At 42.4% G+C, this 22,955-nt stretch overlaps 5 protein-coding genes across 5 annotated transcripts; 2 read left to right on the forward strand and 3 right to left on the reverse strand.

Annotated features, from left to right (window-relative positions):
• Positions 1-1,755: 1,755 nt before the first annotated feature.
• Positions 1,756-5,378, reverse strand: LOC128744177 (uncharacterized protein YdcI). The gene is made up of 5 exons (XM_053840998.1): positions 5,141-5,378; positions 4,083-5,084; positions 3,639-4,024; positions 2,686-3,168; positions 1,756-2,626 (listed from the first exon to the last, which is right to left on the reverse strand). Exons 1-5 carry the CDS (start codon positions 5,335-5,337, stop codon positions 1,761-1,763), a joined length of 2,934 nt encoding a protein of 977 aa, XP_053696973.1. The 5' UTR covers positions 5,338-5,378; the 3' UTR covers positions 1,756-1,760.
• Positions 5,379-8,809: 3,431 nt separating this feature from the next.
• On the forward strand, positions 8,810-12,044 carry LOC128733134 (116 kDa U5 small nuclear ribonucleoprotein component). The gene is made up of 3 exons (XM_053826761.1): positions 8,810-8,924; positions 8,999-10,075; positions 10,131-12,044. The coding sequence occupies exons 2-3, from the start codon at positions 9,012-9,014 to the stop codon at positions 11,989-11,991; spliced, it is 2,925 nt and encodes a 974-aa protein (XP_053682736.1). The 5' UTR covers positions 8,810-8,924; positions 8,999-9,011; the 3' UTR covers positions 11,992-12,044.
• A 7-nt stretch (positions 12,045-12,051) lies between these two features.
• On the reverse strand, positions 12,052-14,810 carry LOC128733136 (protein VAC14 homolog). Its single transcript, XM_053826762.1, has 6 exons — positions 14,624-14,810; positions 14,460-14,565; positions 12,919-14,396; positions 12,774-12,853; positions 12,313-12,478; positions 12,052-12,236 (listed from the first exon to the last, which is right to left on the reverse strand). Exons 1-6 carry the CDS (start codon positions 14,719-14,721, stop codon positions 12,110-12,112), a joined length of 2,055 nt encoding a protein of 684 aa, XP_053682737.1. The 5' UTR covers positions 14,722-14,810; the 3' UTR covers positions 12,052-12,109.
• A 524-nt stretch (positions 14,811-15,334) lies between these two features.
• On the forward strand, positions 15,335-16,457 carry LOC128741481 (adenylate kinase isoenzyme 6 homolog). Its single transcript, XM_053837334.1, has 2 exons — positions 15,335-15,598; positions 15,731-16,457. The coding sequence occupies exons 1-2, from the start codon at positions 15,571-15,573 to the stop codon at positions 16,222-16,224; spliced, it is 522 nt and encodes a 173-aa protein (XP_053693309.1). The 5' UTR covers positions 15,335-15,570; the 3' UTR covers positions 16,225-16,457.
• A 4,533-nt stretch (positions 16,458-20,990) lies between these two features.
• On the reverse strand, positions 20,991-22,696 carry LOC128746183 (probable 4-coumarate--CoA ligase 1). Its single transcript, XM_053843226.1, has 2 exons — positions 22,146-22,696; positions 20,991-22,083 (listed from the first exon to the last, which is right to left on the reverse strand). The coding sequence occupies exons 1-2, from the start codon at positions 22,694-22,696 to the stop codon at positions 20,991-20,993; spliced, it is 1,644 nt and encodes a 547-aa protein (XP_053699201.1).
• Between the last annotated feature and the right edge of the window lie 259 nt (positions 22,697-22,955).

Genomic DNA, 22,955 nt, shown 5'->3' on the forward strand with positions numbered 1-22,955 from the left:
AGTTTTATTTCTCATGCTACTTATGACGTCAAAATAAAATCCCACTGCGATCTGGAATATCTCCGTGAAAATGGAACCATAATTTATCAACTTATTTTTTCGTTAAAAGCCAATCTAATGTGGTTCTTTTAAGACTTTTTTTTTCTTTTAAGTTCTTTAATTGCATAAAAATCGAATGAAAATAAGTGAAGATAGAGCCAAGAGTGTAACTGCAAGTACCATCATTTTTGATGTCGGGGACGCAAAGGTTAATCGTAGTCTGTTATTTTTTCCCTGTTTTCTATCTTTTATCTTCTAGTTTTCCCTTTTTTCGTTTTTAGTATTCAATTCTTTCCAAATCATTTTGTTTCTTTTCCTTTTCGTTTGTCGTCTTCGTCAGTTCTGTTTTCTTCTTTTTAATGCCCCGTTTTCCCATCTTTTGTGACGTGTTTATTCTGTTTTCCCGTGTACCTCGTTTCTTTTACCTATTTTCGTTTTTTCGCTATATTTTATTTTTTGCTATTTTTATTTTCCCTTTCATTTCTCTTGTTTTCTGTTCCGTATTCCCTTTTTTGTTTCGTTTTCTTTCTTTTTCTCTCTAAATTCCTTTTTTCTGTTCATTGTTTTCTTTTACTATGTTCCTTTTTATTCTTCTCCTTTCCCGTTTTATGTCTTTTTTCTGAGTCCTGATAGTTTTTACCCGTTTTTCATCTTTGCTCTTCCGTTTTTCCTTGTTTTTAGGTCCGTTTTCCCTTATTACCTGTCCATTGGGTTTTTGTCTTTCCTGACCCGTTTCGACTTTTTTATTTTTCGGTCATCTTTTTTCGCTTCTCGTTTTTTGGTCTGTTCGTTCGTGTTCTTGTTTTGGTCTGTTCCGTTCTTCCTTTTATGTCTTTTCCACCTTTTCTGTCACAATCTGCTTTTCCAAACCCATTTCCGTTTTCATTTTTTTCCTCTTTCGTTTTTTTTTTCATTTTTGTGCACCCGTGCTTTTTTTCACGTTTTTTCTCCTTTCCTGTCTAGTTTATTCTCAGTTTCTAACTTGTTTTCTTTTTTATGGTTTTTCTTTCTTTTCTCTTGTTTTTACACTACCCATTTACTTTTTTCTCTTTTTATGTGCCGTTTTCTCTCCCATTCTGTCACGTATCTTTGTTCGTTTTTCTTGGCTTTTTCTATCATTTTTGTCCAGTTTTTGTGGAGATTTCCTTCATGCTCTTTTCCATTGTTTCTGCTTCTGTCTCATTTGGCAGTCAAAAATCAAGAGATGATGGGTTTTTACGCCCTCTTGAGCAGCGTTTCACTTCAAAAGGGCTTTTCCTCATCCTACCACAAATTCATGAAGACAGATGGTCAGATGAATCAAATAAATAAATGGTAAATAATAAATGAAGATAAAGAGGATCATACTAATCAAGCACACACAAACATGCACTGCACAATGAAACCAAAGGTCATTATCAAAGGTTTTCAATAACTTCACGCTTAACAACAAAGAAATCGAAACATTTGCGCTTTTCGATAAGGATCAGCAAATAGTTTGATTCTGCAGAAAACTGATAAAAACTGCATGAGACGAGACTATTTTGGATGTGCACAATAGGCTTTTCTTCAGTCCATTCCTACATCCTACAGTTTAAAATACAGACAATAATAAGTGGTAATTCGGAATATTAGACCATGTCGAAGAGTACATTTCAATACATATTTATTAATGCATGTAAAACTATCAGAGTACACAATTCCAGGCCAACCCCTAAAAGAAACTTGCGCGGGGTTGAATCTTACAAAATTTGTTCTAGCTTGAGACCGAGTCGTCCCTTGGCAATGTCTATGGAAATTACGGTCACTTCCACTCTATCTCCGATGTTCACCCGCTTGCCGTTCATTTTAGTTCGATGAATTAGACCGTTGTTCTCGACTCCGATGTCGACAAAAGCTCCGAAATCGGTCACATTATTGACCGCACCGGTCAGCACTGTTCCTTCAGTCAAATCGTTCATTGACGTGAGACCTTTTTTAAACATTGGCGGTTTATTAACATCAGCTCGGTAGTCTCGTAGCAAATCTCGCTGCAAGGCGCTTAATACGCATTCGATCCGTTCGATCGGCTGTTCAAATATATTTGTCAATGTATCTTTCGAAGTTCGGAAAGTAAACTCTCGAATTCCTAGAATGAAATCAGCGCGTCCGATTTCCTTGTTCGACAACCCAGCCTTGCTGATGATGCTTTCAGCAAGGTCATAACTTTCCGGATGAACCCAAGTAGAATCTAGTAAATTGTACTCTTGAATACCAGCCGTCAACGGTTCAATTCTGATGAAACCGGCGCACTGAGTAAAAGTTTTATCGCCAATAAATTTCACCTTGAGCAGTTGTTCACGGCTGCGAAAGGGACCATGCCGCGTTCGATGGGTGACAATGTGTTCCGCTCGTTTAGCCGTTAAACCTGCTACATGACTTAGCAAACTGACGGAAGCGGTGTTGATATCCACGCCGACAAAGGACACACATTCCATCACTACCTCATCAAGCGTTTCGGAGAGGCTTTTTTCGTTGAGATCATGCTGATACATGCCTACCCCCAGATGACGTGGTTCGATTTTAACATACTCACAGAGCGGATCTTGCAGACGGCGGGCAATCGAAACTGTAAAGACAAGTTGCTTTCAATTGAAAGTGAGTGCGCGGCCAGCGAATATTGCTTACCTGCGCTGATGAGATTTACGTCCATTTTAGGAAACTCTTTTTTTGCTATTTCGCTGCAGGAATAAATGGATGCACCCTGTTCCGGTACTATACAATAACGAATCCATCTCTTGTCCAAAATTCCCTCCTCCAGCATATACGATAGCATCGATTCCGTTTCTCGACATGCAGTCCCATTCCCAAGGGCAATCAAGTTGCAATTGTGCTTCGACATGATTTTAGCAATTATTCCGGGTGCTACTTTGGACCGCTCTCCTCCGACGTGTGGATAAACGGTGGTGGAATCCAACAAATCACCACATTCGGAAATAAGCGCCAACTTGCAGCCGTTGCTAAAACCCGGATCGATGCCAAGGATTTTTTCTCCTTTCACCGGGCCAGTTAGCAGCAGTTGTTTAAGATTGTTGGCGAATACCTCCACCGATGCTCGCTCGGCTCGCTTGGTCAGCTCTGAACGGACAGTTCGAGTCATCAAGGGAATCACTGTGGAAGAAGAGTTCTTAATAAACACACTGTAATTGGATGTAATTTGTTGGATAACAAACTCCTAAGTCACATATATAAACTCAACTACTTTGTTGTAAAATCTGCTTGGACGGATTTGAAATACGAGAAGCTACTGGCGTCTTTCACTGGAAAAGCCGAATTTTTCACATCCCCTAGGTAGCTAACGAAGCGTTATGCGTTCCTTCTATACAATTTATACGAATCAGTACAAGAAAAACCAAACGATAAGCTTCAAACCAGAAGAAAGAACTTTGCACAACCGGGCAACCTTACTGACAAGAGTTGAAACTTATCACATGTGGAAAAACGATTTGAACAAAAAGCGAACCGAAGGGCTGTGACCACAGGACGAAGCGAAGAAAATAAATTCTTTAGAAACGATATTCGGATAAATGACCTTTGAGTAATTATCACAATGTTAACAAATACAACAGTTGACGTCTTACGTTTCTTCGTGAATGCTTCATCGAACGATGCTTCGAAAAGCTCGGTTCGCTTTCGGGACTGGGTACCGGCTTGCAGATACTCTCGCTTCAGGAACCAGTACAGATCGCCTTTGACCTGATCCTTGAACTGGAGTTTGATGCTGAGCACCTTTTGGTTTTCGCCCCGGTTCAAGGCCATGATTTGATGCGGTCGAAGATATTTGGTAGTACAACTGAAGCTAAAGTAGTGCTCGTATTTGAACTCGTCCACCTTCTTCGGAATTCGTTTGAGACTAGCGATTCCCCCGGAAGCCCCTGCTGCGCCGTTGTTATTTGCTTCCGACTTGTCCCGCCCAGGGCGCGACTTCATCTGACTCGAACTAAGTACGATGTCATATTTTGTGATGCTGCAATTGAATCGAAAATTTATACTAAAGTTAAAAAAATAACTTAAAATATACTTACAGCCTTCGAATTTCCTCCAACACGGCAGTATTTTTGCTGAAATTATATGCCATCAGATGTTTGATACCTTCTTCGACTTTTTCAACTGTTTCAAGTCCTTCGATGCCGGGTTTAACTAATTCCGGAAGATCAATTTGTGGCAAGCTTCCGATAAGAATGCCCTCGGCATAACTTTCCAAACCCAAAGCCTTTGCTCGGTCAGCCAATGAACCTTTATTGGCCGGCTTGAAAGGTGCATACATGTGGTCCAGCTCGTCGACGCTTTTGGCCGACAATAGATCCAGTTTGATGTCTTCCGTAAGTTTTTCTTCTTTCTCGAGATTCTTGATGATGGTATCCGCTTTGAGCTTAATCGAGAGTATTTGGTTGTAGGCCAACTTGACATCTCGAAGATCGTCGGGTGACATGTCGCCTATCAATTCTCTGCGATAACGGCAAATGAATGGAATGGTATTTTCTTCCTCAAACAACCGAATTATATTGCGGGCTGTATGGCGATCGATATTTTGCATTTCCGCTAGTAGTTCATGATCATCCCATTGATCCCGAACCGTCATACTAATGCGCTTTTTGTACTTCGGTCTGGAATCCTGTTCATGTTTTACAGGTTTTTGCTCTGGTTCAACAGGATATGCGCTTGAGTCATCCATCGAATTGTGTTCCATGACATGTTCTTGTGGTTCATCTTTAACTTCAACTTCAAGCACAGACTGATCCTCAACTCCTATGTCCTGTTCAACAGCTTTCTTTCGTCCCACTCGTTTTGCGGCAGTGGTTTTTGGCTTTGGTTCTTTTGGAGTCTTTGGAACTTTCGGTGCTTTGGGTTCTTTCGGGGCTTTTGGTACCTTTGGTTCTTTCGGTACTTTCGTCACCGTTTTCGGTTCCTTCGGAGCTTTCGGTTCTCGCGGCTTTCTCGGAGCCTTCGGCTTGGGCTCAGCTTTTGCTTTCTTTGCAGGACTTTCGGCTGCTTTAGTAGATGTTCTCCTTTTAACGGGAGGTTTTCTGAAATAGTATCGTCAATTATTCCGAGGACCACAGTAAAAATAGTGAATACTCACATGTCCAACCTAAATTCGTCAAAATCGGAATCATCGTCTGATCCTTTAGCGGAACGCTTGATGGCACGTTTAACCTTGGGCTTTACCTCGGGACTGGAAAAAATGCCCTCCGGATCACTGGCTTCCTTTTCGGATTCGGTATCCGAATCTATAATGATGGGAGCTTTGGTAGCGGCACGTCGAGCTCTGGCTGCCATTGCAATTGTAACGGAGTTCCTCGGAAGCGTTTCACAGCTAGATGATACGATATGTACGGGAACTTCTTCCAATCACTCGTCAAAAAAACCACCCGGGTAGAATCAGAGAATTGAAGCAAATTTTTCAAAAGCGAGGACTGCACATAAAGGCGGTTTACTTTTTGCACTATTTTTCTTTGGCATTTGCAAATTTTGACAATTGAATTCACCAATTTACCAATGAAAAATTTCACCCATCACAAAATTGAAATATTTCAACGTGGTGAGTAACTATAAAGCATTGCACGCAGACGTCCAAGCAGACGTCAGACGTTTTTTTCGTCCCAGGTTTGACCGTGTTGTGGGGTTTTTGTTTCGATTACTTATTCGCAAGACCCAGAAGCAAAAAACTGCAAAAATGACAAAAGTATATGTTGTGCAAAACTGGTATAATTTTTCTGCTTCGAAAAAGTCGGGCATTTTCGGTTTCCGTATACAAATGGTACGAATTACAAGTAATAATAAATCTCGAGATGAACCAGCCCACGGCTGAAAATCTCGATAATAAAGAGAAAAAAAATACAAGTAATAAACCCATCCCTAGCAATACAATTAGGTTACAAAGGGAATCAAAACAAAACACACAAAAACGTCAAACCAGAGTTAAGGTTATAGGCACCGTGCAAAGGTTACAGATTACAGGTTACAGGTACAGGTACAGACGGTAGATAATCTACAGACGCGCAAAGAGAAAAATTACCAATTCGGCAACACTTTTTTTGTTTATTTTATTTAAACAGCTTTGGCAACCAGTCAGAATTGGATCAATCTTCCTATAATCAGCAGTAAGTTGCGTGAATCGAGAGGTATGTTTCGTGGAAGTTCGCGAATTACGACGCATATTTTGCAAATTGAACAAGCCAATTGAATATTTTAAAGCATTATACTGATATATTAAGGGTAACTAATCAATATGTTGCTAGTAAATCAATAGTTTAAGTTTTAACATATCAGGTAGATTAGAAAACTTAGTCTTCCCTGCCTATACGAAACACAAGTTTGTTTATTTTGCTCGTTTGGTGCCTCGATTTGACGGTTTGATTGGTGTTTTATGCCACGCTCTTTGCGCGTCTGTAGATTATCTACCGTCTGTAGTTTATAGAGCTTCCCTGTTATGTCTTACACTCAAAATAATCCACACGTCCTTTCGACGTGAAAAATCACCACGTAAATTTCTCTGCAGGCAGTTACGTGACTTTCAGCTGACTGTTATTGGAAAAAATATCAGCACAGACTAACAGAGGTAACAGTTCAGTGACACCCCTAAAACTTGGAAAACCCACTAGAATCACCTGGTGCAGACTTCGCGCTACGCAAAACAGCTTGCTATAAATTTAGCTATGCTATAAATTTACTTGTTTATTATCTGACAACAGCGCCAGCGCAAGTGAGTGGCGTTCTCGCGCATCGACTGTTATTTGAATCTTGGCTTAAGTGAACATTTGAAATGATCGTTTTTATTGGCGATGGAATGAGGCTTCAGTGTTACGTCTGTTAGTCTGTGAAAATAGCATCTATCTGATTTTCACGTTATCGCATTAGTATGCTCGTGAACTACCTGAAAATCACGTAAATAGTACAGGAAAAGATGGATGGAAAATATTCACATAACTTTTACTATGATTTAGACGTGAAATTTATTTTGAGTGTAGGGTGCCTACAGAGTGCACGCGACAGCGACGCGATTTCGCTCACATTCATTTAAATACGCACCCCTTATCTGCCGGAAGCAGGGCTACGCATTTAAAACAATGTGAGCGAAGTCGCGTCGCGTCGCTGTCGCGTGCACTCTGTACGGGGCCCACCAAACTGGACTCTGCAGTTTGAAAATACGACTGCACCAAACTGCGACCAACTGAAATCACTGTAGTTAGAAAGATAAAGAGCAACAACGACAATGTTGCCGTTTCGTTCCGTTATACATTGGTATTAGGAAAAATCAGCCCATCGGCAGGCAACCATGTTTTCGCTGCCAACATCTCGTGTGTGCGAACATGAGATAGCATGTCAGCACTGCGTTTCACTCAACTGCCAGCAGTCTGATTTGGGCCCGCAAATTTTAAGCCCAGGACATGCTGTCGCTGACGTTTACTGCAGCTCGTTATAGAGATGTCGATGGGGTGGGAAAAATAGTCCAGATTTAGCTGCCAGGTACACGGGGCGAATCACTTAAAATTTTTTAAATATATTAGATATATTTATGCATATTTACCAAGGGGTCGGACACTCAGCACATAGTGCCGCCGCACTGCAGAGATATCAAGCGGCACACCTCTAAAGCTTTATAAAAATAACATTTATAGGGCTTTACACACCTCCGGTTCAATTTTACATATGAAATGGGAGCACTGCCAGTTGTCAAAATCATCTCGCACGGTTGCCAGATCTATTAGATTATAAAGAATTTAACAAATCTTGCAGTTCGGCACTTTCGGTACAGCATCGGCACAGTTCGGCTGGTTTCAAGTCGCCTAACATAAAAACGGCTGTGCCGAGTGACCGACCCCTTGATATTTACATACTTTTACCCGGGTGCTAAATATATGTATATTTTACGAAAGTTTCCATCTTTTTCAATACGATCTTGAGCTGTTAAGTCCTATCCAGCTTTTTACGAGCCATAATGGCGGACGCGTTCGTAATATTTAAACAGCATTTTTGGCATTTCCCTAATACATCGCACGTTTTCTTTCCGCGCGTTCACGGTAAAACTAAAGGAATGTACGGAAAGAAAACGTGCGATGTATTAGGGAAATGTCAAAAATGCTGTTCAAATATTACTAACGCGTCCGCCATTATGGCTCGTAAAAAGCTGAATAACATAGAGTGACTATATATAGAGTGGCGACAATGTCAAAATTGGAATGGCAATAGAGCTTTCTGACAGCTCAAGCACCCACACTAGCGAACACGAAATACGCGTGTATATACATGATGGTTACCTCATTTTGGGGAACAGCTGATACTGGAGGAACAAACCGAAAAATAGCGATTACTAGTTGTGTTTCTCCATTTGCCACACTGCAGAGCATATATTTCGGTCAAATTTGCCATCCTGTTCCAAATTCAAGCACATATTTAGAAAATTTGCTGGTATTTAAGCCAGCGGAAGACGAAATTCATTCTGTATCTTGGTGACAAAGGAATGCATCTGTTGTGTTTACTATTGTTGTTTGCCTCATTTTCAAGCACCAATACACACATAACTGGTAACCTCTATAGCGCCCTTCGTTAAGTCGACTGTCAAACACCGTTCGTTAAGATAGGGATAGCACTCCGCTGTTTAAGAGTGTACATGATAAGAAACTTTAAGTTTATTTAGTATAAAAATTGACGAGCGTGTAAGATCACAACACTTCAGAAATGAAATGTTTCAACAGGGTCGCCATCAGCTTCCATCGCTTCCAGATACAGCTTCTTCATCCGAACGTTCCGGTTTGCTTCGTTTTTGCTTGAGTTTTGATACCCTTTTGAACAGTATTTTCTGTCCAAATAAATCTTGCTAATCATTGTACTATCAATCAGTGTGCTCTATTCTACGCTAGAAGGTAAATATTTTGAATTATACTCCGAAAAACTTCATATTAGATAGTAAACGTTTGTAAACATCTACCATCCACAGCAAAAGCAGCAGCATGGATTCCGATTTGTACGACGAGTTTGGTAACTACATAGGACCAGATTTGGAAAGCGATGAAGATGACGATCAGAGTCTATACGGACAAGCTGACCAGCAGGACGATCTTGAGCTGGAGGATGGCATGGAAGAAGAAGCGGAGCAGAGCGAAGATCCGGTCAGCTCTAGGGCGGTGGTTTTGCACGAGGATAAGCGCTACTATCCGTCAGCTTTAGAAGTGTATGGAGAAGAGGTTGAAACTATCGTACAAGAGGAAGACGCCCAACCGCTGGATAAACCGTTAATCGAACCAGTCCGAAAGGTGAAATTCCAAATAAAAGAACAGGAACTTCCCGATACCACGTACAACATGGAGTTTTTAGCCGATTTGATGGACACGCCTACGTTGATTCGAAATGTGGCTTTAGTTGGACATCTCCATCATGGAAAGACAACATTTGTGGATTGTTTAGTTCGTCAAACCCATCCTCAGTTCCAGGACATGGAAGAGCGTAATCTACGCTATACGGACACCCTTTTCACAGAACAGGAACGAGGTGTGAGCATTAAGGCGACTCCGATTACGCTGGTACTTCCGGACGTTAAAAGTAAAAGTTTCTTGATTAACGTATTTGATACACCGGGACATGTAAATTTTTCTGATGAAGTAACGGCCGCAATGCGTCTGTGCGACGGTGTTGTGCTCTTTGTGGATGCAGCCGAGGGCGTTTCGCTGAATACGGAACGATTGCTAAAGCACGCCATCCAGGAGAAACTTGCCATAACGGTTTGCATAAACAAGATTGATCGATTGATGTTGGAATTAAAGCTGCCACCACAGGATGCCTACTTTAAGTTGAAACACATTGTAGAGGAAATAAACGGCCTGCTCACGCTGTACGGTGATTCGAGCATCAAACAGGTTTCACCGATTCTTGGCAATGTGTGCTTTGCTAGCTCATTGTACGGATTTTGCTTTACGCTCAAATCGTTTGCGCAGTTGTACGCGGATACGTACGACGGTGTTAATCCTTGTGACTTCGCCCGTCGTTTGTGGGGTGACATGTACTTCCACAATAAATCGTAAGTGTGAAAAATATACAATTTTATAAAATAACGTGATTGTTTGTGTTTTCAGACGCAAGTTTACCAAAAAACCACCACACAGTTCAGCTCAGCGAAGTTTCGTCGAGTTCATTCTGGAGCCGCTGTATAAGTTATTCGCACAGGTTGTCGGTGACGTAGACACTACATTGGCTGATACATTGGCGGAGTTAAACATTCGTATTACGAAGGAAGAAATGAAGTGCAACATTCGACCGTTGCTACGTTTAATTTGTAGCCGATTCATCGGTGATTTTAGCGGATTCGTTGATATGTGCGTAGAACACGTGCAATCACCGTTGGACAATGCTCAAACCAAAATTGATCATATCTACACGGGAGTGAAGGAGAGTGGTATTTATCAGGATATGTTAAATTGCGATCAGAACGCACAGCTGATGGTTCACAGTTCTAAGATGTACCCGACGGAAGATTGCACATTTTTCCAAGTGCTGGCTAGGATTATGAGCGGAACTCTGCACGCTGGACAAGAGGTACGAGTTTTGGGTGAAAATTATTCTCTCGTCGATGAGGAAGATTCCCGGACACTTCAAGTTGGACGATTATGGATTTACGAAGCACGCTATAAGGTTGAGTTGAATCGAGTACCCGCCGGAAATTGGGTACTGATAGAAGGAATCGATCAATGTATTGTCAAAACGTCGACCATAACGGAAGTGCAGATGAATGAAGACGTGTTCATCTTTCGACCGTTGAAATTTAACACCCAAAGTATCATAAAAATTGCAGTTGAACCAGTCAATCCGTCGGAATTACCGAAAATGTTGGATGGGTTACGAAAAGTGAACAAATCCTATCCCCTGCTTTCGACCAGGGTGGAAGAATCGGGTGAACACGTCATTCTGGGTACGGGAGAGCTTTATCTCGACTGCGTTATGCATGATCTGCGAAAAATGTACTCAGAAATCGATATTAAAGTAGCCGATCCAGTGGTAGCATTTTGCGAAAGTGTCGTAGAAACTAGCTCGCTAAAATGTTTTGCTGAAACGCCAAACAAAAAGAACAAAATCACTATGATAGCCGAGCCGCTGGAGAAGGGTTTAGCAGAGGACATTGAAAATGAAACGGTTTCCATCGGTTGGAATAAGAAAAAGTTGGGAGAATTTTTCCAGATAAACTACGACTGGGATTTGCTAGCTGCCCGTTCGATTTGGGCCTTCGGTCCAGACAATACAGGACCGAACATTTTAGTGGATGACACGCTTCCATTCGAGGTGGATAAAACTTTGTTGGGTGCCGTCAAGGATTCGATTGTACAGGGTTTCCAGTGGGGAACTCGAGAAGGTCCGCTGTGTGAGGAACCCATACGTAATGTGAAATTCAAAATTCTCGACGCTGTCATTGCACAGGAACCCTTGCATCGGGGAGGTGGACAAATTATTCCGACCGCTAGACGGGTGGCCTATTCAGCTTTTCTCATGGCAACGCCCCGTTTGATGGAGCCGTATTTGTTTGTCGAAGTGCAAGCTCCTGCGGATTGTGTTTCGTCGGTGTATACTGTGCTAGCCAGACGCCGTGGTCATGTGACACAAGACGCTCCGGTTCCTGGTTCACCCTTGTACACCATTAAAGCATTTATACCTGCTATTGATTCGTTCGGATTTGAAACGGATCTCCGGACGCACACTCAAGGACAGGCGTTTTGTCTTTCCGTTTTTCATCATTGGCAGATCGTACCTGGAGATCCACTGGACAAGAGTATTATAATTCGTCCGCTGGAACCACAACCGGCAACTCACTTGGCACGTGAATTTATGATCAAAACCCGCCGCCGAAAAGGATTGTCCGAGGACGTTTCGATCAACAAATTCTTCGACGATCCCATGTTGCTCGAGTTGGCCAGACAGGATGTGCTGCTAAATTATCCTATCTAAACGGGATAACATGATATCTCTACATTATGAAAATGAAATAAACAAATGACATCTAGTGGAATGCTTTATTGTCGCAGTTTAGCGAATTCGAACATACCAAAATTACCTAATTGATACCTTAGAATTGGTTCTTTTTTCGCTGTTCTAACCGTTGCAGGCGGTGCAGGTCTTGGATTCGTTTGAAGTGTGCAAACAACTTCTCGAAGTCCACTGGACTCTGAGCTTCGTTAGATGATTTTGAATTTCTGTGACGGATTAAGGAAGGAATTTGTTTAGCAATGCAGCTAATCTATATGGGTAGGCAAATATACATATACTTACATTCGTGCTGGTTGTCCCCAGTAATTGGGTACACACTGAAGCCTATTCCGTAGGAGATTAAATGCTTCCGTCTGTGGTATTAGCATCAGTATACCGTATAGTGCTCGAGATAAATGCTGCGCGTCCACATTATCGTTTGCATGGGACACTAGTGCTAATCGGAGAGCTGAAGAATGAGAAAAAGATGGTTATATTCCGAGTGTTGAGTGTAAAACCATACAAACGTGAAAATTTCACAGTACAAAACCCTACAAATATAAGTTTTTTCGCAACATGCATAACAGAGGGTGCTAGTATGCCAGCGGAATGTGTAGGACTTTTTGGTTCCTGCTATTCTGCGGTTCGTCAATTAAGCTATTTTGCTGCCACGCCATCTGCCAGATTTAGTCACATCCCTTCTTAGCAATAAAACATATTTCTGAAAAAATGAATAAAAGAAACAGTATATAATTGATACTTACACGCAAAAATTGGCGACTCTATGAGCTGAACTAGCTTATCAACCTCCACCAAGAAGTCTACCGTTATTTCCATATAAGCACTGCGGAAAACATATAATCAATCCAGTGTAGCAGACCTAGCATATATATCCTCTTCGATACTTACAACAGAACAACGATCTCGGAAACATGCTGATAGCATTGAGCCAAAAGGCACAACGACACGGTCGAAACTGCACAATGCGACCAGCATCGGTACAAACACTCGAACAACGAAGCCGACCGCTCCGTTTTGATGTCCCTGAGCGTGTTTCGCAAATCGAACAAATCGGATGTTGTCAGTAAAATCATGTTCAACGTTCGTACCATGGTGGACGCGAAGCGTAAATTGGTGTTCTCCTCCTGTAGGATTTCGGCGAAAGTTCGATAAATTGACTCTGCATTCAACAGTCGACAGAGTTGCCGTATGATGAGTGTCCCTCGGTTTTCCAGAAACAGCTTATTTTCGCTGAACAAAGTTAGCAGTTCCATCAGAAAATGCTTATACTGCAACTGGTCAAAATCGCTTCCTTTAGCCGTAGCTGAATTAACAATCTCGGCCAGTACGACAATAGCTTGCAGAACCACCTCATCCGAATTATCCGATAGGCAATCTCGGAGCAACACCGGGAACAGATTGTTAGCATGGCTGGACATTTCATCATGAACCTCCGTAAACAAGTGGTGAACCCACTTTAGGACTGCGATCTTTGTTGGCACTGAACTATGTATCAAATACTGCCGAAGAACTTCCATTACCGAATCTAAGTCAAGGTTTTCGAGATTCTTCTGCTTATTATTATGTCCACTGGACATCAACTCCAGCAAATGTACATTCACTGCCGTTGCACAATCTTTAATATTCTTTTTAGACTCACCCTCGAATGCTAAACATGGTAAAATTGCCGTAAATATCCCGGAAGAAAAAGCAATAATGTCGCCACCGGCCAACTGAACAAATTCTTTGATCCAAGTTATTGCGGTAAACTGAATTAACGGATTAGTGGACTGCGCTTGAATAATCAGTACGTTCATCATTTGCGAGATGTCGGCCGCCTTTGGGTCGGCTTGAATTGTCTTCAGAAACTGTGCCAACAGCGCTTCACACATTCGTTGGATCTCCAGCATGTTGTCTTCTAGCATCTGGAACAGGCCCAGTATAATTTCCGGTAGGTAAACTACCATGTTGATTTCCGGAACTGAATTCAATACCGAAATCCAGGAAATAATAAACTGTCTGGAAAAGGAATTCTTTGCCATGATTCGTTCTCTGACTAAAGGAATGAAAGCATCCAAATCGAAGAAACTGGATGATTCTATTACGATGTCCTTCAATAACCGATCCAACAACTCACTGCCGTTTTTAACGCTTTGATCTGGGTCAGTCACAAGACGACTCAGCGAAGTGAATAAACTCGGAAACATAGGAATAATCGACCCTCTCGATACCTTCACTACGTTGTAAAGTGACTCACTAGCGAAGTAGCGCACTCGAGTGTCGCTATCCATCAGACAGTTTAGCACCGGGTTCACGATTTCATCGATGAATTTCTCGGTATCTTTACCCAGAGCAATACTGGTAGCGGCCAGCGCAATCAATCCGCCCTGCAATTCACAAAATTTTTATTTAAAATAAGTAGGTAGGTATTTACAAATTTAATTACATACCTTCTTCTTGTTAGAATCGTTCGAGGTAACAAAATCCTTGCTCAACACGTCAATAATCCTTCGGATTTGTCCGAAGTTTTTCTTGGCATTAAAATCTGCTACCATTCTGGAAAGAAAAAACAAAAGTTCGCGAAACTTACAATAATAGTTTAAGCAGGACAAACTTTTCTATTTCTGAGGCTGCGATTTTACGTTTCTCGTAGGTTTTGTCGCTCAGCGCCTTCACGCAAGCTTCGCTTATTGGGGCGTACGCGTTTTCCATTTGAATTAAGTTTTTTTTTGTATATGGAAATTAGCACTTTAACAGCGTAAATTTATGATCGATAGGATACTGATTGCGGGAAGCTAAGCTGACTAAACTATTTCTTTTCAGCTTGCTTTTGTGTGTTTTTATTTTGAACTTGTTGCACTCTTCTTTATAGTAAAAATCGTAGCGGATTTTTTGGAGTCGACCTGTATCTGAAGCATTTTCAATAATGTCATTTTTTAACGTATACACTCTATCAGGAAAGTACCCAACAAAAACGTGAAAATATCTTGGAATCCTTGAAATGATAGGTAGGTGATTTATAAATATTTATGGACTGCAGAAAATACATTTTAAAAGCGGTCTCAATTGCCTAAATTTTCCTAAAAATGGTCTACTATATAATAAACATAATTTGTTATATTATAACTTGAACCCGTGGTTCCATAATCCAATTTTTGTTGCTGGTTGCGGGTTGCTCACGCAAGGCACGGGCTGCTCGAACTGCGCGAACCATTGCTGCAATAGGTAACCTTAGGTAGAGGTTCTTTGTTATTAATGAATGTCAAGAAAAAAAACAGCAACATTACGCTATACGACTACGAGTACGATACGAGTACAGCGCAAAGAGACCACACATCACACACGAGAAACGAACGGTATCCGTAGTAAGGAATATTCTAGCCAAAAAAGCAAGCAAAGCGTCTGGAAACGCAACAGGACGTCGGCAAACCTACCGCATGGGTGTGGAATTCTTCAAATTAAAAATATAATTTTTTTTATCAAATTGTCTACCTGGAATTGCCTCTCCCATTGGGGACAATATAATCCTCACTAGGCCAAAAATAAAGGAGAAAGTGCAAAATGAAGCAGCCAAACATTTTGGTTACTGGTAAGTATACCGTGTGCAGGCGCGCGGGGAAAGGGCAAATCGTCTGTTGTTCTGTACTTTTTTTTACTTTAAAAGCCGACGTGAGTTTTGATCAAAACAGGCAAAAGGGTAATGATTTGTGTCTAATTTTAGGTACTCCTGGTGTGGGTAAGTCTTACCTCAGTCAACGATTGGCTAAGAAGTTTGGCTTCAAGTGGCAAAATGTATCAGACATCGTCAGCGAAAATGGATTTGTCGAAGAGTACGATGAGGAATTCGAGTGTCCGGTATTGGATGAGGACAAGTTGTTGGACTACCTGGAACCGATCATGCAAGAAGGAGGCAACGTGGTTGAATATCATAGTTCAGAGTTCTTTCCACAGCGCTGGTTTGATGTAGTATATGTAGTACGTTGTGGAACTTCGATACTGTACGAACGACTACAAGCGCGAGGTTATAATGAGCACAAGGTGCGATCTAACATGGAATGCGAAATTTTTCAAATACCGCTCGATGAAGCCAAAGACTCCTACCGTAGTGAAATTATTTATGAGTTGCAAAGTGACAAAGATTCCGATCTAGAGGAAAACCTTACGAAGGTAAACGAATGGTTGGAAAACTGGAGAAGCACCAACATAAGTCAGTAAAAACAAATCAGGAAAAACATTGTTTAACTATAAAATCGGTTTAGACCGCTTCTGATTTATAAAGCCCACCTGATTCTGCATGCTACCTTCCGTTTTGGTTAGGTTTGGTGTCGCTATGCTGTGTTCGGGAAATTAGAATGAAAAGTTCGTAAAAGTAATATACTGATCTATTTTTGGCCTTTTGACTTTGTTATGCATAAACAATTATTTTTTAACTGAAGAAATAAATTATTGCCAACATGATTATTAATTTCTATAGATTGAATTTGCCATCCTAAAAATACAATCGTTAGCTGACGTATCTGGTTATTTACGTGATAATATCACATAGTACTCTATGAGATTAAAAGTCGCCGTATTCCTATCTCAAACCCTTCCCAACCGCCGTATTACTAGGGGAGACAGTTGTGCCTTTGCACTCTGTTATCACCGGTGCACAGGCATGGTGACAAACAACATCGATCTATTCACAGCCACCCTCACAGGATTTCTTTGCGTTAACGTGATTGCCGTCGGGAGCACATTTGCAGGAGCTCTATACTCATCAAGGCAAACCCCAAATCGGGAGTGTCTTCCAACTAAACGCACTCTCCGTCACATGAACGAGATTCTCTATTTGTCAAGACGTAAACCGATAAGTACCCTCTAAGGCAATGCGCACCCCCTTTCCCCAGCGCAGTCACCATCGCAGGATTTATCACGTTGCCGCTTTAAAGGTTTAAAGTTTAAAGGTCCATCTAAATAAAAGAACTATTTTGGAGTAATCCAGTCCCCCACATGCAGGGATGGTTCGATCACTTTGACTCAATTTAGATTCATTTAACAGTACCATCTTAACGGGGCCAAATATGACAAAGTTATATATGAAATATTTGTAGAATAGGTTATTGTCTATAATTTTGCTGAATAAAATGTTGCTGTATCTTTTGTAGTTACGGTGCTACAATGCTAGTATCTTATTAGTGACTAAATGAACGTTCATTTAGTCACTGAAGAGTTACTAGCGTTGTAGCACCGTAACTACAAAAGATACAGCAAAACTTACTTCAGAAAAATTGTAGATTAGAACTAGTTCTACAAATGTCCCATATGTAACATTGTCATATTTTGCTCGGCTGAGACGGTACTGTCAATTGAATCAAAATTGAGTCAAAGTGATCGAACCATCCCTGCCCACATGTATGAGTCTGGTCTAAGGTGTGGCCTAGGGACGTTTACTCAGCAGGCCACATTGTCGTCTCATTCTCACTCACCGCCACTCTAACAAAGCTATGCATTGCAGCTCGCCGATCTCCCCTCTTTCACTGTAACTTCCTCTTCTGTTGGGTACTTTTACCACTGCTTCCAGAATTTTGAACGTTTATTTTTTTTTACTGTACGCTTCAAGCTTACCTATCACTTATTGAGGAAGTGATAGACTGGTAGTTGGAGCGAGAGAGGTGCCAATAAGGGATGACTTGGTTTATGAACCTTGTTACCCTGATCGGCGACGCAAATCAAAACTCATTAGGCTCTAGTAGGCCCTTTTTGAGACACTGCAGTCTGCGTCCTATTAGTGCTCCACAATTGCAGAGCAAGTACATGTGTTCCGAAGATGATATTTACTCGGATAATGTCCAGTCACAAGACCGGTAAGCGTGCTGACATCTCTCTCATTGAAACCTGAATAATCATGTAAAACTTTAAAAAATACATTACACGTACACGTAAATATCGCCTACAATTATGCAATCAATTGTAGGAATACATGCCTTTGTTGAAAAACAATTCCCTTACTTACTTACTTTACCAGCCGAGAGCCGGAGAGGCTCTATTCCTCTCTATTGTACTCGGTCCTGGGCTACTGGTTGCCAATTTGTTGCGCTTCTCGATACACGCAAGTCGGCTTCAACCTGGTCGAACCATCTAACACGTCGGGCCCCTCTATTCCTTGAGCCGGTGGGGTCCTTAAAGAGAACGGATTTCACTGCACAGTCGTCCTGTGACGTGGCCGGCCCAGCGTAGTCTCTTAATATTCGATGGGAATCTCTCCAAGTAATGCCTGTAGCTCGTGGTTTATACGCCACACTCCGCTTTCTATTTGTACTCCTCAAAAAATAGTCCGCAACACCTTTCGTTCAAATACGGCAAGTGCGCGTATGTCTTCCGTAAGCAAGGTCACTGTCTCAAGTCTGAAGAGGACTACCGTGGAGACTCGAGCACGGGCATAAGGCCTGGAACTGCAAGGGGCCAGATAGGAGCCAATTGTGCAGGAGACGTGACAATGCTGGCCATAAAGCAAGGGACTGCGCGGAGCCTCCCAAGTGTCTGATCTGTACCGGTAAACGGGATGTAAAGCACGTGACGGGAGGTCACAGGTGCGGGGCCTGTGTGCCGGCGACTAAGCCACGTCCATAGTGCAAGTGACACAACTCACCATGAACCACTGAAGTACGGCTCAGCAGCTGTTACACAGAACAGTTTCTGAGTCAGTAATGAACATTGCCATAATCTTGGGCCCATATCGTGTCTCTGCCGGAAACAGCAACTGGTTCCCGGTTCAAGAGATTGTGTCAACTGCAGACGAGGGATTTGCGGTTGCCAAAGTGGATGGAGTCTTATACTGCAGCTGTTATGCTCCGTCGAGTTGGTCTATCGAGCAGTTTACGCGGATGGTAGACCGAGTATCAGTTGTGCTGACTGGTCTAAGGCCGGTGGTTGTAGCGGGCGACTTTAACGCTTGGGCGGTAGAGCGGGGAAGTCGTCGCAAGAACCATAGAGGTTAGATTCTGCTTGAGGCTCTGGCAAAGCTGAACGTAGAATCTTCAGTGGGAACGGTGCGGAGTCTATTATCGACGTGACATTCGGCAGTCCTAGTCTGATAAGAGACTGGAGGGTAGACTATGGCCACACTCACAGTGACCATCAGGCGGTCCGCTATGGTGTCGGTCAGATAACGAGGCGGCAGGCGGCGAGTAGAGCCGACACTCCAGTCACCCGTGGATGGAAGACATCATACTTCGAACCCGAAATATTTGTGGAAGCGATCCGAAGAGAGTGCTCGATCCGAACGCTGATCATTTCGTTGAGATACTGTCGCGAGCGTGTGACGCTACCATGCCCAGGAAAAGCCGACCTAGGTATGGGAGGTCACCGGCTTACTGGTGGACAGCTGAAATTGCGGAACTCCGCGGAGCGTGCTTTCGTGCGAGGAGAATTATGCAAAGAGCTCGTTCGGACGAAGGCAGGGCTGAATGTCGAGTAGCACTTGTTGCTGCAGGCGCAGCACTTAAGAGTGGGATAAAAGCTAGTAAACGTGCCTGCTTTGAAAGGTTATGTGCCAGTGCCAATGCAAACCCGTGCACGGCCGTGGGGTGATGCCTACAGGGTGGTAAAGGCAAAGACCAAGGGCGCGATGACGCCCGCAGAGTGATCGCCAGAGATGCTGGAGCGGATCATCGAGGGCCTCTTTCCGCGCCACGAGCCAAAGTCCTGGCCTCAGCCCGCTGAGTCGTCTCACGGCCGACGTTCCAGTATCTCAGACCATAGCGTAAAATGGTCGGCCTCTCAGCCGAACATCCAAAGTAACGTGAGCGACGGCGGTTTAGAGGTCGGAGAGAAAGCGACGGTTACGAACGAGGAACTAGGCACCGAGGAACGAGGAACTAGGTGAGTAAGGCATCGGGACCAGACGGAATCCCGAATTTGGCCATTAAAAGCGGCTATTTTAGAGGCTCCCGAATTATTCTAAGCAGTAATGAGTAGATGCCTGGAAGATGACCACCGATCTGTCTGCTCGATACTTCCGGCAAGGTGCTGGAGAGGGTTATCCTTAATAGACTCGTACAGTACACTGAGGGTACAAACGGTCTGTGAAGGAACCAATTCGGCTTCCGAAAAGGCAAATCTACGGTGGATGCCATCTTGTCTGTCACTAAAACAGCCGAGGTGGCAATCCAGCGCAAGAGGACAGGTATCCGCTACTGCGTAATTGTCACGCTCAACGTGAGAAATGCATTTAATAGCGCTAGTTGGTACTCCATAGCCAGCTCCAAGTGCCGGTGTCGCTGTACAGGATTCTGGGAAATTATTTCCAGAATCGTGTGCTATGCTGCAACACGGAGGAGGGTCAGAAGTGTTTTTCAATCACCGCAGGGGTTCCGCAAGGTTCCATACTGGGCCCGGTGCTGTGGAACGTCATGTATGACGAGGTGTTGAAGCTAAAGTTCCCGGTCACTTGAAAAATAATGTCACTTGAAAAAATATTGTGCGCATATTTGCCATGAGTCAGGTAAAACAGTAGGCCATATTGAATAATGAAGGAAAAATTACCGTTTTACTGATCAAAATTACAATTTTACGTTAATAGAATGGATTAAAAAGCGAAAATAAGTCTAAATGTGTATATTTATTTTAATCATGCATAATTAATAATGGTATAACTTCTCGAGGCAATTCATGTTTTTTGAAAACTGGAATACCTTTAGCGTAATTACTTTTGTCCGCCTAGATTTGGGTTTCATCCCACAGTGCGGCTGTTGAATTGGTGGGTACATACCACTATTTTATTATAAAGTTGCTGATTATAAATAAATAAATAAATAAATAAATAAAATTTTCATTCAGTGTTTAAAATGTGTTCTTAGAGTATTTATTTATTTAAATTTCAACTTTTAAATAATACCACTAATACAAAATGATTCTTTAATTATATATTATTGTTATTAAATGCTAGGTTAGAACGGCACTTGGTGCGCGGTAATTTCACTTCCTCGAATATTTATCATCTAGTTTCTCGCGTCGCCACAATTATTAAACAGTGCGATTGCAGTATCGCGACACTGCCTTCGCAAAACCTTTCCGGAAGGTGTAAACGGCAAATGCTTGACAAAATATACCCCTCCGCGTAGCTGTTTAAAGTTAGCAAGTTGACGCTCTACCACTTGATGAATTTCAGCTTCATTTGTATCAACTTTTCCGCTTTTGATTACCAGAGCGGTCGCAAGATCATTTCCGGGAACTGGAATTCCAACTACACACACATTTGCCACCCCCGGCAGCTCCAAAATTACGGCTTCAATCTCACTTGGGGATATTTGGAAATTGTCATATTTGATGATGTCCTTTTTCCGATCTACTACAAACAGCAGTCCATCTCTGTCAAACTTTCCAATGTCTCCGGTGTGTAACCACCCTGCGTTATCCAACATTTCTTCAGTAGCTTCTTGGTTTTTATAATAACCGAGAAAATTGTACTCCATTTTAACCAGTATTTCTCCTTTCTCGCCAATCTCCAGGGCATTTCCATCATCATCTACAACTTTTGCTTGACAAGTTGCTCTTATATACCCGGTGCATCCATCTTTGTAAGTGTCGCTATCCGACAATGTTACTACTCCCCCTGCTTCAGATAAACCGTAGCCTACGTGGAAATTTGCATTCGGAAGTAACTTTTCGAAGGAATGTTTTAAATCTGAAGACACCATTGATCCACCGGAAAACAAAACTCGTATGCTGCTGAAATCCGTTTGCACAACACCTGGATGCTTCACAATAGCTACCAACGATGATGGCGGGAAGAAAACCAGTGTAATACGAAACCGTTCTATTATATCCAGTGCCAAGGAAGGTCTAAAAGATTCCCGAGTGATAATGCGTGTTGCTCCACTGACTGTACCTAACAGCAAGAAGGCCAAACCTGATAGCCAGTATAAGGAACTAAAACCCATCAATACGTCCGTGGGTCGGCAGTCCAACATACCGGCTATATTTGCAATGCAAAGTGAGTGAGAAAGACATACTCCCTTGGAACGACCAGTAGTTCCGGACGAGCAAACGACGATAGCTAGCTTTGACGAAACGTTTTCGAAGTGAGCAGGACTATCAGTTGAAATTGAAAAAAACTTAGTTTTCACTCAATATATAACTACTAAAATACCTACACGAAATATTCCTCATTTCCAGTTGGTTTCAGCAACTCTTCCACGTGCCTGAACCCGCTTACTGTTTCGCCAAAAACATACACTACTGGATCAATACCTGCCATCTTGATTGACGCTTGCATTTCATCCAATGTTTCCTGATCACAGAATACGACCTTCGGTTTGACCGTTTCCAGCATGTAACTAAAATCATCCCGCTTGAAGGTTGCGTCTAGCGTATTGAGCGGAATGCCTAGAGCAAAGCAGGCAAACACAACCGGAGCGACCAGTTCACCGTTTCGAACGGCCATGGTGAATATGTCCTGTTGGCCGTAACCCAACGCGGTCAAGTTCTGTGCCACGCGAACCGTCCGCAGGCGCATTTCTTCGCAGGTAACTCGAGCACCAGTGTCGGCACTTATCTGCGTAATCGAGTCGGGTGTTTTGGCCAGCATCGCTAGGATCAGTTCTCCCAACGATTGGTTTGGATTCAGTAGGGGTGGCGTTTTGGTGCCGCTCCATATTTTCGTGGCCGGGTCGTAGAATGTGTAGACATCTCGCGGGGAACGCATGATATACTGCAAAAAAAAAGCCGTGTAAGTGATATAACATTCAATCATATTTCAATAATAGTTTAAAATCTTACACATCTACCATTTATTATTGAAATGTATACGATATACATCATATTACTACATAAATGTTACTGTTACATGACTAATTTCAGTCATAAATAGGTTGCAGCAAGCAGAAATGACAAATGTGTGCTACTTGGGATCAAGTTAGGTTATAGAAATTCCTACTTCTATCATCACGTGGTATCAAGTGGAA

The sequence above is a fragment of the Sabethes cyaneus genome, chromosome 1, assembly GCF_943734655.1.
Source record: "Sabethes cyaneus chromosome 1, idSabCyanKW18_F2, whole genome shotgun sequence".
Taxonomy (NCBI): domain Eukaryota; kingdom Metazoa; phylum Arthropoda; class Insecta; order Diptera; family Culicidae; genus Sabethes; species Sabethes cyaneus.

Coding starts and splice junctions, on each gene's coding strand:
- LOC128733136 (XM_053826762.1), bottom strand. CDS start 14,721: ATGGAAAACGCGTACGCCCCAATAAGCGAAGCTTGCGTGAAGGCGCTG. Junction 14,566..14,623: donor GCAGCCTCAGAAATAGAAAA/GTTTGTCCTGCT, acceptor TTTTCTTTCCAG/AATGGTAGCAGATTTTAATG. Junction 12,237..12,312: donor TGGGGACAACCAGCACGAAT/GTAAGTATATGT, acceptor AATCCGTCACAG/AAATTCAAAATCATCTAACG.
- LOC128733134 (XM_053826761.1), top strand. CDS start 9,012: ATGGATTCCGATTTGTACGACGAGTTTGGTAACTACATAGGACCAGAT. Junction 10,076..10,130: donor ATGTACTTCCACAATAAATC/GTAAGTGTGAAA, acceptor TTGTGTTTTCAG/ACGCAAGTTTACCAAAAAAC.
- LOC128744177 (XM_053840998.1), bottom strand. CDS start 5,337: ATGGCAGCCAGAGCTCGACGTGCCGCTACCAAAGCTCCCATCATTATA. Junction 4,025..4,082: donor TTGGAGGAAATTCGAAGGCT/GTAAGTATATTT, acceptor ATTCAATTGCAG/CATCACAAAATATGACATCG. Junction 2,627..2,685: donor CGTAAATCTCATCAGCGCAG/GTAAGCAATATT, acceptor TTGTCTTTACAG/TTTCGATTGCCCGCCGTCTG.
- LOC128741481 (XM_053837334.1), top strand. CDS start 15,571: ATGAAGCAGCCAAACATTTTGGTTACTG. Junction 15,599..15,730: donor GCCAAACATTTTGGTTACTG/GTAAGTATACCG, acceptor GTCTAATTTTAG/GTACTCCTGGTGTGGGTAAG.
- LOC128746183 (XM_053843226.1), bottom strand. CDS start 22,696: ATGCGTTCCCCGCGAGATGTCTACACATTCTACGACCCGGCCACGAAA. Junction 22,084..22,145: donor GGAAATGAGGAATATTTCGT/GTAGGTATTTTA, acceptor TTCAACTGATAG/TCCTGCTCACTTCGAAAACG.